General features: G+C 38.0%; 1 protein-coding gene across 1 annotated transcript in view; it reads right to left on the minus strand.

Moving 5' to 3' along the window:
- TMEM116 (transmembrane protein 116) overlaps positions 1 to 13,501 on the minus strand; it is a 70,883-nt gene that overhangs the window by 12,247 nt on the left and 45,135 nt on the right. The window contains exon 5 of the mRNA XM_034637965.1: positions 971 to 1,075. Coding sequence (XP_034493856.1) covers positions 971 to 1,075 — 105 coding nt within the window. The remainder of the gene's footprint in view (positions 1 to 970; positions 1,076 to 13,501) is intronic.

A 13,501-nucleotide genomic window follows, 5' to 3' on the forward strand; every position in this document is an offset into this window, starting at 1 on the left:
TTTACATCAAAAACTAGGGATGTACTGTATGGTGACTAACATAATATAATAAAAAATATTATAATAAAAAAATAAATAAAAATAAAAAAGATTTTATTTATTTATTTATTTGTGAGAGAGCGAGAGAGAGCATGAGCAGGGGGATAGGGCAGAGGGAGAGGGAGAAGCAGGCTCCTCGCTGTGCAGGGAGCCCGATGCGAGGCTCAATCCCAGGACCCCGGGATTATGACCTGAGCCAAAGGCAGACGCTTAACCGACTGAGCCACCCAGGCACCCCTAAAAATGTTTTCTACCAAAGTCACTTAGTGATATACTGAAAGAAGCAGGAATAAGGAACTGAGTGTACTATACAATGAAATACTATTCAGCACTAAAAAAGAATGAATTACTTATATATGCTATAATGGATAAACTTCAAAAGCATTATGCTAAATGAAATCAATCAGACACAAGAGACTATATATTGGATGATTCCATCTATATGAAATGTCCAAAAAAGGAAGATCTATGAAGTCAGAAATTAAATTAGCAGTTGCCTAGCATAGGGGGTGGGTAGGAAATTAACAATAAGAGGGCATGAAAAATTTGATTAGGGTAAAGAAAATATTCTGGAACTGATTTATGATATTACTTTACAAGCTAGTAAGTCTGCTTTAGAAACCACTGAATTGATCTTATTCTTTACTCTAGCAACAATGATGGATTAGCATGGAGCTAAGAAGGATGGAACCGGCAATAATAACAGTACTGTAAATAAATGTTTCCTATAATCAAAATCTTTTTATTTTTTTGATGGCAAGAGAGAAGAGGAAATCTTTTCAACAGAATGGAAACTCTGTGAGAATGATTTTTCTTTTATTAACCTCCATGAATTCACCTACCCAGTGCTGAGTGCTTATACTGTTTATCAAGGACATATGGATTTGTTTTAGTGTACTGTTCTTAATAATTAGCTCTGAATAAAACTTACCAGTGGAAATGTGCTCTGCCCACTCTGGTTGTGTCTCATCTTCAGCTCTTTATACAGATACCAGATGTAATTGACGGTGTAAAGAAATGAGGAGATGTAGAATATCTAGGTGAGAATCAAAAAGACTCATCATAACTGTCCCCCTCTGACTTCTTTCAATTTATTACATTATTTTCTACTATAAAGAATCCTACCTAATGGTCTATTAGTAATTTACCATCTAATATCCATAACATGCAAAACTGGGCCGTGTGTGGGAATTCTATCAAGGCCTACCTATTATATGTCTTGGATTCCTTATATCTTTTTGACTATTCAGAGGAACCACAGCATTAGCCACCTTCTCTCACCCATCTGTTGTACTTTTATGAAGATAACCTAGAATATTTTTTCTATTTTATTTTTTAATTGGAAAGACTATAAGGAATTCCATTTCTAATAATGATAGTCTAGGCTATTTGAACCAAATTTCCCATTTAAAAAAATTAAACATGCTGGATGAAATATTTTTTAAATCCTTAAAAGCATCAAAGAACTGAAAATATAGCAAGGAATCAGCAGGACAAAATCCCAGAGAAGAAAATTTCTTCTTCCATCTTTGATGAAATAATAGAAATAGAATTTGCCCTTCAACCTTGAAAACTAAAAATTGAGAAAAATATATGATACACCTGGTTTTCAAACATTAGGTAACAATCGATGCAGAACAGTAATCCCTGAAAGAAGAAAGACAAGCAAGTGTCCCAGCTCACTGGCACAAAAAAGTGAGTGCAGTGAGGAGGAATCCAAACAGATCGGCTGTCTTAGTGAGAGGCTAGAACAGCTAAATACACGAAGCAGATTATCAGAGAAGAGGTAGCCACATAGATATAGTGTTCTGGAGATTTGCAGAGGTACCCTCAAGTCCTTGATTAAGTACTGACCTAAGCATGTGAGACAGAAAACCATGAAGGCCAGGAACAGAACAACCAGAGAGGAATAGGTGAAACAGAGTCTAAAGCAATAGTTTGTGTTTCCATCAGCCAGAGTGGAAAGACTTCCTGATATATAGGCAGGAAATGAAGGTACTGCAGAATAATAAGGTAGAATCATGAGAAGAATATCGCTTCACTAATGGGACAGAATTAGCTGTACATGAAAGACTGCCTTAATGAAAGTTTAAAAGCAAGTCTTAGAAAAACAAGCCTTGAAAGGATCAGATAGCTTCAGAGTTAGCTACATCCAAGACAAAATCAAATTTAAAGGAATATTTGATTTTGTCTTGGATGTAGCTAACTCTGAACCTATCTGATACATATACATATACATATATGTGTATGTATATGTATGTATACATATATGTATACATATATGTATATGTATCAGATAGGTTCAGAGTTATATAAAATCTATATATAAATCTATAATAAATCTATAATTTATATATATATATAAAATCTATATATAAATCTATAATAAATCTATATATATAGATCTAACAACCAGCAATGTAAAATCTGCAACGTCTGGCATCTAATAAAATCTTATAAATCTTGGTTGGCTTGTGAACTCCACTGAGGAGCCAGCGGTTAGGCAGCTGCTGCAACCCCAGTCACTCCTGGTTCCTGGCCCTTCAGTGGGATGACGTGGGTGACGGTGAAGTGGCCATGGAGTTCGTGGTGGTGCTGCTGAACGCCGGTTCCCCAAAATGGCAGCACCTGCCCCTCTGTCCAACTCCACACATGATCAGATTATGGGACAAGATGAGAATATGGGACAAGCCTGAAGCTTTCCTGAAGCCTGTCCTGAAGCTTTCTTGCATCTCTGGGTACCAGGTTTTACCTGAAGAGATGGCTGCCATACACTTTTTGCAACTGGTTTGATAATCACATTTCAGCCCCAATTTTGCATCCTGAAAACGTTTAAACATTTCTACATGTCCTTTTTAAAATACAACTTGAAAGACCTTAAAACTTTCTGCTTGCCACAAGCATATCTTTCTTTTCTGCTCATCAATAAACAACTGTGACCTACTGTGAAAGACTTTCCAAACAAAAATACCTGGAGCAGCAGTTTAGCAAAAGATGTCCTCAGTGCCACTCAACAAATGGGAGTTTCCCCAAGCACAGTTCTGTAAGAAGTATGTGTATTTTAAAATATTATTTGTATTGTGCAGATTTTTTTGGTCTTGGGGATTCTGGCTGTGAATTGATGTGCCACAATTATGGTTAAAAGCACTTGCTTGGTCTACAGATCATTAATGTTTTGTGACCATATAAGTAATAAAGGTAGATTGTTCTATATGTAGGTATTATTGTTAAATACATGGACTGTTTTCCAGGCACAGAGCATGAATCTTAAGTTAGGATGACACAGATGTGATTATGGTGACATAACAAAGTTCTGTGGCCCTGGGTCTACAAATGCTTGATGAGGAATTAGGACAAACTGGAGATGGGCTGTTTAACACATGGACTCTGCCTAGCCATATTGAAAAATACTTTGACTCCAAACCTTAAAATACCCACATGGAGTCTGTGCTCACCTCATTCACACAAAGAGCTCCCTGGACACTGAACCTCTAAAAAGAAAAGGTTTCCCTTGGAGCAGGAGCATCAGGATTTGCTTGGGAGCACAATGCAGGTGAGCACGGGGCTGGGCCAGCCCCCAGTGGCACTGCTACGTGGAAGGAGCAATTTCACCTCTGTATCTGTTATTAAAAACAGAATTTGGATCCTTTGGTCAAGTTCCCCCAAATTATTATTATTTTTTTTTTTTTAAAGATTTTATTTATTTATTCGACAGAGATAGAGACAGCCAGCGAGAGAGGGAACACAAGCAGGGGGAGTGGGAGAGGAAGAAGCAGGCTCATAGCAGAGGAGCCTGATGTGGGACTTGATCCCAGAATGCCGGGATCACGCCCTGAGCCGAAGGCAGACGCTTAACCGCTGTGCCACCCAGGAGCCCCTCCCCCAAATTCTTTTTAAGAACTGCTCGAGCTTTGTTATGGCAACCCCCTGCCCATACTTACTTACAGACTGTTCATCACCTTGCTTCCAAGGCTGAGGAACAGAAAGTAGCCTCTGTTTTGAGGAGGTGGAAGTATACATTTTTTACTGTTACTTGCTTAGAACCACATTTTACAAAATGCCTTTTTCCTTTATTATTGTTTCTGGAAAGAAAAGTTTTATTAAAATTGTTTTAGTTTGAATATAGAACAGTTTTATTAATTAGGGCTTATTTTGAAAAATTCTGAGTTCAATTCAAATGTGTCCCTGTACCTTTCAAAGTAAGGTAATATTCAGATACAGTTGTTCTGATCAAATGGCTTAGAAAAAATTTCTGGAATGTTCATATTCTAAGATTCCTTATTAATGTATGCCTGACTTAAATCTAACCAAAAACTGTAACATTATTCTTTGTAGATTTTCATTATACAGCATTAACAAGCTTACTTGTGAACAAATAAAATACTTCAGCTATTTGTTTACCTTGCCTTTTTAAAAAGTTGTTTTTTTTTTAGGAGCACCTGGGTGGCTCAGTCGGTTAAGTGTCTGCCGTTGGCTCAGGTCATGATCCCAGGGTCCTGGGATCTGGCCCTGCATCACATTCCCTGCTCAGTGGGAAGCCTGCTTCTCTCTCTCCCTCTGCCTCTTCCCCAGCTTGTACTATCTTTCTCTCTCTCTCTCTTTCTCACTCACTATCTCTAATAAATAAATATTTTAAAAATTAAAAAAAATTTAAAGATTTTTTTAAAAAGATTTTATTCATTTATTCGAGAGAGAGAGAGAACAAGCAGGAGGGAGGGGCAAAGGAAGAGGGAGAAGCCGACTCCCCGCTAAGCAAGGAGCCTGATGTGGGGCTCCATCCCAGGACTCTGGGATCATGACCTGAGCCTAAGGCAGAAACTTAAGTGACTGAGCCACCCAGGACCCCCAAGATTTCATTTATTTGAGAGAGGCAGAGCATGAGTAAGGCAAGGGGAAGAGGGAAAAGCAGGCTCCCCACTAAGCACAGAGCCCCATGACAGCAGGGCTTTAGGCAGGGCTTGATCCCAGGACCCTGAGATCATGACCTCAGCTGAAGTCAGCTGCTCAAACAACTGAGCCACCCAGATGCCCCTCACCTTGCCTTCTAAAAAAATATATTATAAATGATACAGTGAAGCAGGAAAATAGACCCATGCCCAAGAGAAAAATTAATCAATGGAAATAGACTCAGAAATACAGATTATAAGAATCAGTAGACAAAGATATTAACAAAACTATTACAAATACACTCCATATGTCCAAGAAGGTAGAGGAAAATAGACAAGTGCAGATATGGAAGATATAAAAAAGATCCAAACTAAAATTCTAGAGATGAAAATGCATGAAATTAAAATATGACAAAGTAGAAATGACAAAAGATTAATAAACTTAAAAATAAAGAAGTAGAAAATATTTAAAATAAAACAGAAAAAAGTCTTTTAAAAAATGAGCAGGGGCACCTAGATGGCACAGTAAGTTAAGCATCCAACTCGGATTTCAGCTCAGGTTGTGATAAGGTTGTAGGGTTGAGCCCAAGACCTGGCTCCATACTCAGTGCAGGGTCTGCTTGGGTTTTTCTCTCCCTATCCCTCTGCTCCCCTCCATCAGCTCAAATAAATAAATAAATCTTTTTAAAAAAATGAACAAACCCTCAGTGCACTATGAGACAATATCAAAAGGGCTAATGCCCTTTTGGAACTGGAATTTCAGAAGGAGTAGAAAAGCAGGGAGAAACAAAATATGTTTGAAGAAATAAACAATTTTTTTCAAATTTAATGAAAATATAAAGCATAAGAAACATGGGGAAAAAAACACACCAAGACACATACTACTCAAATTACCGAAAATCAGTGACAAACAGAAAACAACAAAAGCATTCAGGGTAAAAAGCCCTATTACATACACAGGAACAAATATTGGAATGACATCATACTTCTTATAAGAAATAATACAATCCAGAAAACATAGGCACAACATCTTTAAAATAACAGAAATGGGGGGGAAAAATTTGTCAACCTAGGGACACCCGGGTGGCTCAGTCGATTATGTGTCTGCCTTCAGCTCAAGTAATGATCCCAAGGTGCCGGGATCAACTCCCATATCAGGCTCCTTGCTCAGCAGGGAGCCCGCTTCTCCCTCTGCCTTTGTCCCTCCCCCTGCTTTTGTTCTCTCTCTCTCTCTGTGTCAAAATAAATAAATAAAATCTTTTTTAAAAATCTGTCAACCTAGAATTCTATACAAAGAAAAAATACCTTTCAAAAACAAGGACAAAAAATAAGGATAAAAATATTTTGCTGTTTCTTTTGGTAAAAACAAAACAAAACAGAAAAATGCGGATAGTTTAAGAGACCTCTGGGCAACACTGAGTGTACAAACATTCACATTATAGTAGTCTCAGAAAAGAGAAAAGGGCAGAAAAGTTAAAGAAATAATTGCTGAAAACTTCCCTCACCTGAGGAAGGAAACTAACATCCAAGTCCAGGAAGCAAAGAGAATCCCAAACAAAACAAATGCAAAAAAATCCACACCAAGACACATAGCTCAAATGTCAAAAATTAAAGAGAGAATCTTAAAAGCAGTAAAAGAAAAACAACTAGTTATATATAAGGGGCCATCCATAAGACTATCAGCTGATTTTTCAAGCAAAAACTTTGCAGGCCAGAAGAGAGCAACATGATATATTCCAAGTGCTAAAAGGAAAAAAAAAATCTATGACTAAGAATACGCCATTTAGCAAGATTATCATTCAGAATTGAAAAAGAGAGAATTTCACAAACAAAAGTTAAAGGAGTTCATCACTATTCAACAAACCTTTCAAAAAAAAGTTAAAGGACCTCTTTAGAGGGGAAAGAAAAGGCCATAACTAGAAGTAAGAAAATTATGAAAGAAAAAATCTCACCAGTAACAAACATATAGTAAAAGTAGCGTGTCAACTTAATATGTACATTAAAATACGAAAATCAACTGTATCTACAATGATTAGTTAAGGAATACACAAAATAAAATATAAAATATGACATCAAATACTTAAAATAGGGAGGGGAAGTAAAAATGTAGTGCTTTCAAAATGTGTTTGAACTTAAGTGATTATTAACTTAAACTGCTGTACACATAGGATGCTATATATGAACCTCAAGGTAACCACAAACCAAACCACTATAATAGATACACAGAAAATACAGAGAAAGGAATCCAAACATAACAGTAAAGAAAACAATCAAATCACAAAGGAAGAAAGCAAGAGAAGAAGAGAAAAATGAGGAACTACAAAAATAAATTTAGGGGCACCTGGGTGGCTCAGTCAGTTGATTGTCTGACTCTTGGTTTCAGTTCAGGTCATGATCTCAGGGTCGTACGATTTTTTTTAAAATTATTTATTTATTTATTTATTTATTTATTTATTTATTTATTTATTTATTTATTTATGTCAGAGAGAGAGAGAGAGACCAAGCAAGTACACAAATGGGGAACAGCAGGCAGAGGGAAAAGCAGGCTCCCCACAGAGCAAGGAGCCTGATGCGGGACTTGATCCTAGGACCCTGGGATGAAGGCAGACGCTGAACTGACTGAGCGACCCAGGTGTCCCAGGGTCATAGGATTGACGTTGGGCTCCACGATCAGCATGGCATCTGCTTAGGATTCTCTCTCTCCCTCTCCCTCTACTTAATAAATAAATAAATATAAAAGGAAAACTTCCAAACTTGGTATATGAGGCCAGCATTACCTTGATCCCCAAACCAGACAAAGATCCCACCAAAAAGGAGAATTATAGACCAATTTCCATGATGAACATGGATGCAAAAATTCTCTCCAAGATACTAGCTAATAAGATCCAAGTGTACATTAAAAGGATTATTCATCAGGACCAAGTGGGATTTATTCCTGGGCTGCAGGGGTGGTTCAACATTTATTTACTTTTAACAACAGTTTTATTGATATATAATTCACACATTTAAACTGTACAAGTTAATGGCAACGATTACCACAATCAATTTTAGAATATTTAAAAACTTTTTTCATTATTACGCTCAATTAGCCAGCATATAGTACATCATTAGTTTTTAATGTATAGAATTTTTTCATTACCTGAAAGCCCCACACTTCTTACTCATTACTATTCAGTCCCGTCCTCACACCCCTAGGTAGCCACTCCTTTACTTCCTGTCTTTATAATTTTGCCTATTCTGGACACTTCATATAAATGGAATCATTCATTTCATATAAATGGAATCATACAATATGTGGTCCTTTGTGACTGGCTTCTTTCACTTAGAGTAATAAGGTTCATCATGTTGTGGCATGTATCAGTATTTCAATTCCTTTTTATTGCTAGATAATATTCCTTGAATGGACATACCTCATTTATTTATTCATTCATCAGGTGATGGATATTTGAGCTGTTTCCACATTTTGGCTGTTATAAATAACGCTGGTCTGAATGTTTGTGTACAAGTTTTTGTGTGGACATGTTTTCATTTCTCAGGGATATATACCTAAGAGTGCATCTTCTGGGTCAGATGATAAAACTGAGGTAAAAATTTTGAGGTACTGTCCGTTTTCCAAAGTGATTACACTGTCTTATATTCTGATCAGTAGTGTATGAGAGTTCCAATGACTCCAGTTTTGCCAATACTTGTTATCTGTCTTTTTGATTATACCATCCTAGTAGGTGGGAAGTGGTAGCTCATTATGGGTTCATTAATTGGCTTTGAATTTCAATCTGTCCTTCATTCCTCAGATTATTACACTGTTAGTTATGTATTCCTTTTTATTTATTGATGTATTCAGTGGGTAGTACTTTGTATCTATATTCATGAAGTATATATTGCTCTGTAGTTTTCTTTTTTTTAATAATATTTTTTATATTATGTTAGTCACCATACAGTACACCCCTAGTTTTTGATGTAAAGTTCCATGATTCATTACTTGCGTATAACACCCAGTGCACCATGCGATACGTGCCCTCCTTAATACCCATCACCAGCCTATCCCATTCCCCCACCCCCTCCCCTCTGAAGCCCTTAGTTTGTTTCCCAGAGTCCATAGTATCTCATGGTTCATTCCCCCTTCTGTTTACCCCCCCCTTTCTTCTTCCCCTTCTTCTCCTACCGATCTTCCTACTTCTTATGTTCCATAAATGAGTGAAACCATATGATAATTGTCTTTCTCTGCTTGACTTATTTCGCTTAGCATCATCTCCTCCAGTCCCGTCCATGTTGCAGCAAATGTTGAGAAAGTGTTCTTTTTGATGGCTGAGTAAGATTCCATCGTATATATGGACCTCATCTTCTTAATCCAGTCATCTGTTGAAGGGCATCTAGGCTCCTTCCACGATTTAGTTATTGTGGACAATGCTGCTATGAACAGTGAGGTGCATATGGCCCTTCTCTTCACTACATCTGTATCTTTGAGGTAGTTTTCTTTCTTTGTTTTTGATAGTATCTCTACAGAGGATTTATAATCAGGTTAATTCTTTGTTCATAAAAGCAAGCTGTATAGGGGCGCCCGGGTGGCTCAATTTATTAAGTGTCTGCCTTTGGCTCAGGTCATGATCCCAGGGTCCTGGGATCGAGACTCATGTCATTGGGCTCCCTGCTCAGCAGGGGAGTCTGCTTCTTCCTCTCCCTCGACCCCTCTTCCTGCTCATGCTCTCTCTCGCTTTCTCACTCTCTTTTAAATAAAATCTTAAAAAAAAATGTTTGGTAGAATTCCACTGGGAGGTCATCCAAACAGGGCTCTTGTTTGTTGGGAGATTTTTGATTACTGCTTCAATTCCTTTGCTGGTTATGGGTCTGTTCAGGTTCTATTTCTGTTCCATTTCTTCCTGTTTCAGTTTTGGTAGTTCATATGTTTCTAGGAATACATCCATTTCTTCCAGATTGCCTAATTTGTTGCCATATAACTGCTCATAATATTCTCTTGTAATTGTTTGTATTTCTTCAGCATTGGTTGTGATTTCTCATCTTCCATTCGTGACTTTGTTTATTTGGGTCCTTTCTCTTTTTTTTTTTGATAAGTCTGGCCAGGGGTTTATCTATCTTACTAATTCTTTCACAGAACCACCTCCTAGTTTCCTTGTGATCTGTTCTATTGGTTTTATTTTTTTTAAGTTCTACATCATTGATTTCTGCTTTAATCTTTATTATCGCTCTTTTCCTGCTGGATTTTAGGCTTTATTTGCTGTTCTTTTCCAGCTCCTTTAGGTGTAAGGTTAGGTTGTGTATTTGAGACTTTTCTTGTTTCTTGAGAAAGGTTTTTATTGTTATATACTTTGCTCTTCGGTTGCCTCTGGTGCATCCCAAAGGTTCTGAACTGTTGCGTTTTTGTTTTTATTTGTTTCCATGTATTTTTTAAATTCTTTAATTTCCTGGTTGACCCATTTGTTCTTTAGTAGGATGCTCTTTAACCTCCATGTATTTGTGTTCCTTCCAACTTTTTTCTTGTGATTGAATTCAAATTTTAAAGCATTGTGATCTGAGAATATGCATGGTATAATCTCAATATTTTTGTACTGGTTGATACCTGATTTGTGATCCAGTATGTGATCTGTTCTGGAGAATATTCCATGTGCATTTGAAAAGAATGTCTATTCTGTTCTCAAGGATAAAATGCTCTGAATATATCTATTAAATCCATCTGGTCCAGTATATCATTCAAAGCCCTTGTTTCAATGTGATACACTACATTAATAAAAGGGACAAGAACCATATTATCCTCTCAATAAATGCAGAAAAAGCATTTGACAAAATACAGCATCCTTTCTTGATAAAAACTCTCTGCCACGTAGGGATAGAAAGAACATACACCAATATCATAAAAGCCATATATGAAAAACCTACATCGAATATCACCCTCAATGGGGAAAACTGAGAGCTTTTCTCCAAGGTCAGGAACATGACAGGGATGTCCACTCTCACCACTGTTGTTCAACACAGTATTGGAAGTCCTGGCCTCAACAATCAGACTACAAAAAGAAATAAAAGGCATCCAAATTGGCAAAGAAGTCAAACTTTTACTCTTCGCAGATGACATAGATACTCTATGTAAAAAACCCAAAAGACTCCACCCAAAAAATTGCTAGAACTGATACAGGAATTCAGCAAAATCACAGGATATAAAATCTGTGCAAAGAAAAGTCAGTTGCATTTCTGTACACTAACAATGAGACAGAAGAAAGAGAAATCAAGGAATAGATACCATTTACAAGTGCACCAAAAACCATAAGATACATGGGAATAAACCTAACCAAAGAGTTAAAGGATCTATACTCTGAAAACTATAGAACACTTATGGAAGAAACTGAGGAAGACACAAAGAAATGGAAAAATGTTCCATGCTCATGGATTGGAAGAGCAAATATTATTAAAAAGTCTATGCTACCCAAAGCAATCTACATGTTTAATGCAATCCCAATCAAAGTACAATCAATATTTCTCACAGAGCTGGAACAAACAATCCTAAAATTTGTATGGAACCAGAAAAGACCCTGAATAGCCAGAGGAATATTGAAAAAAGAAAACCAGAGATGTAGGCATCACAATTCCAGACCTCAAACTATATTACAAAGCTGTAATCATCAAGTATGTGCCAGTATGATACTGGCACAAAAACAGACGCATAGATCAAAGGAATAGAATACAGAATCCAGAAATGGACCCTCAATTCTATGGTCAACTAATCTTCAACAAAGCAGGAAAGAATAGCCAATGGAAAAAAGACAGTCTCTTCAACAAATTATGTTGGGAAAACTGGACAGCCACATGCAGAAGAATGAAACCGGACCACTTTCTTAAACCTTACACACAAATAGACTCAAAATGGAAAAAAAGACCTAAATGTAGACAGAAATCCATCAAAATCCTTGAGGAGAACACGGACAACAATCTCTTTGGCCTCAGCCACAGCAACTTTTTGCTAGACACATCTCCAAAAGCAAGAGAATCAAAAGCAAAAATGAACTACTGGGAGTTCATCAAGATAAAAAGTTTTTGCACAACAAAGGAAACAGTCAACAAAACTAAAAGGCAACCCACAGAATAGGAGACGATATTTGTAAATGTCTTATCAGATAAAGGGCTGGTATGCAAAGTCTTTAAAGAACTTTTAAACTTAACATCCAACAAAACAAAAAATCCAGTCAAGAAATGGGCAGAAGGCATGAATAGACATTTCTCCAAAGAAGACGTGCAAATGGATAACAGGAAAAAATGCTCAACATCACTCAGCATCAGGGAAATACAAATCAAAACCACAATGAGATACCTTCTCACACCAGACAGAATGGCTAAAATTAACAACTCAGGAAACAACAGATGTTGGCGAGGATGTGGAGAAAGGGGAACCCTCGAACACTGCTGGTGGGAATGCAAACTGGTACAGGNGATGTGGAGAAAGGGGAACCCTCGAACACTGCTGGTGGGAATGCAAACTGGTACAGGCACTCTGGAAAACAGTATGAAGGTTCCTCAAAAAGTTAAAAATAGAGCTACCCTATGACCCAGCAATTGCACTACTAGGTATTTATCCAAAGGATACAAATATAGTGATCTGAAGGGGCACATGCATGCCAATGTTTATAGCACTGATGTCCACAATAGCCAAACTATGGAAAGAGCCCAGATGTCCATCAACAGATGAATGGATAAAGAAGATGTGAGATATATGTAGCTGTGGGTGTGCCCGCACAAAGAGGGGCAGCTCATGGTTTTAGAAGCACAAACGGCAGAGACGTGCCGGCCCTGGGATCCACCTCTGGGTGTTTTGCTATGGGCTGCACAACTAGGGAGGCTGTGGTTTTTAGCAGTGCAGACAGAAATGGAGACTGTGTGTCCTAGAGACCTCAGTGAAGAGCAGACTGTGATTTCTCTGTTCTGAGACAGAGGTTTGGATGTGGTCACTTCTGCTCTGATACTCAGAAGAGAAGCAGAAAGCTGCCAGGGAAAGCTGCCAGAGAACAAAAGCCCAGAAAACTGGTTTTCACTGAGCCCACAACCCCCACCCAACAGAGGGCACAGTAACTCTGCCCAAGCAGGGTTGCCTGAGTAACAGTGTAGCAGGCCCTTTCCTCAGAATACAGGCTGGAAGAACAAGAGGACAACAACCCTAAGGTCCCTATAAAACAGGTGTATTTTGCTTGGGTCTTGGTTAATACTTTGGACTCTGTACATTCCCTCAACCACCCCAACAGAATGACTAAGAGGAAGAACCCCCACAAAAAAAAGAACCAGAGACTGTGGCCTCTGCCACAGACCTAATGAATATGGATATAAGCAAGATGTCAGAAATAGACTTCAGAGTAACAATTATGAAGTTGATACCTAGGCGTAAGAAAAATATTAGCGGGGGCACCTGGGTGGCACAGCGGTTAAGCGTCTGCCTTCGGCTCAGGGCGTGATCCCGGCGTTCTGGGATCGAGCCCCACATCAGGCTCCTCTGCTATGAGCCTGCTTCTTCCTCTCCCACTCCCCCTGCTTGTGTTCCCTCTCTCTCTGGCTGTCTCTATCTCTGTCGAATAAATAAATAA

This window comes from Ailuropoda melanoleuca, chromosome 12, assembly GCF_002007445.2.
Source record: "Ailuropoda melanoleuca isolate Jingjing chromosome 12, ASM200744v2, whole genome shotgun sequence".
NCBI lineage: Eukaryota > Metazoa > Chordata > Mammalia > Carnivora > Ursidae > Ailuropoda > Ailuropoda melanoleuca.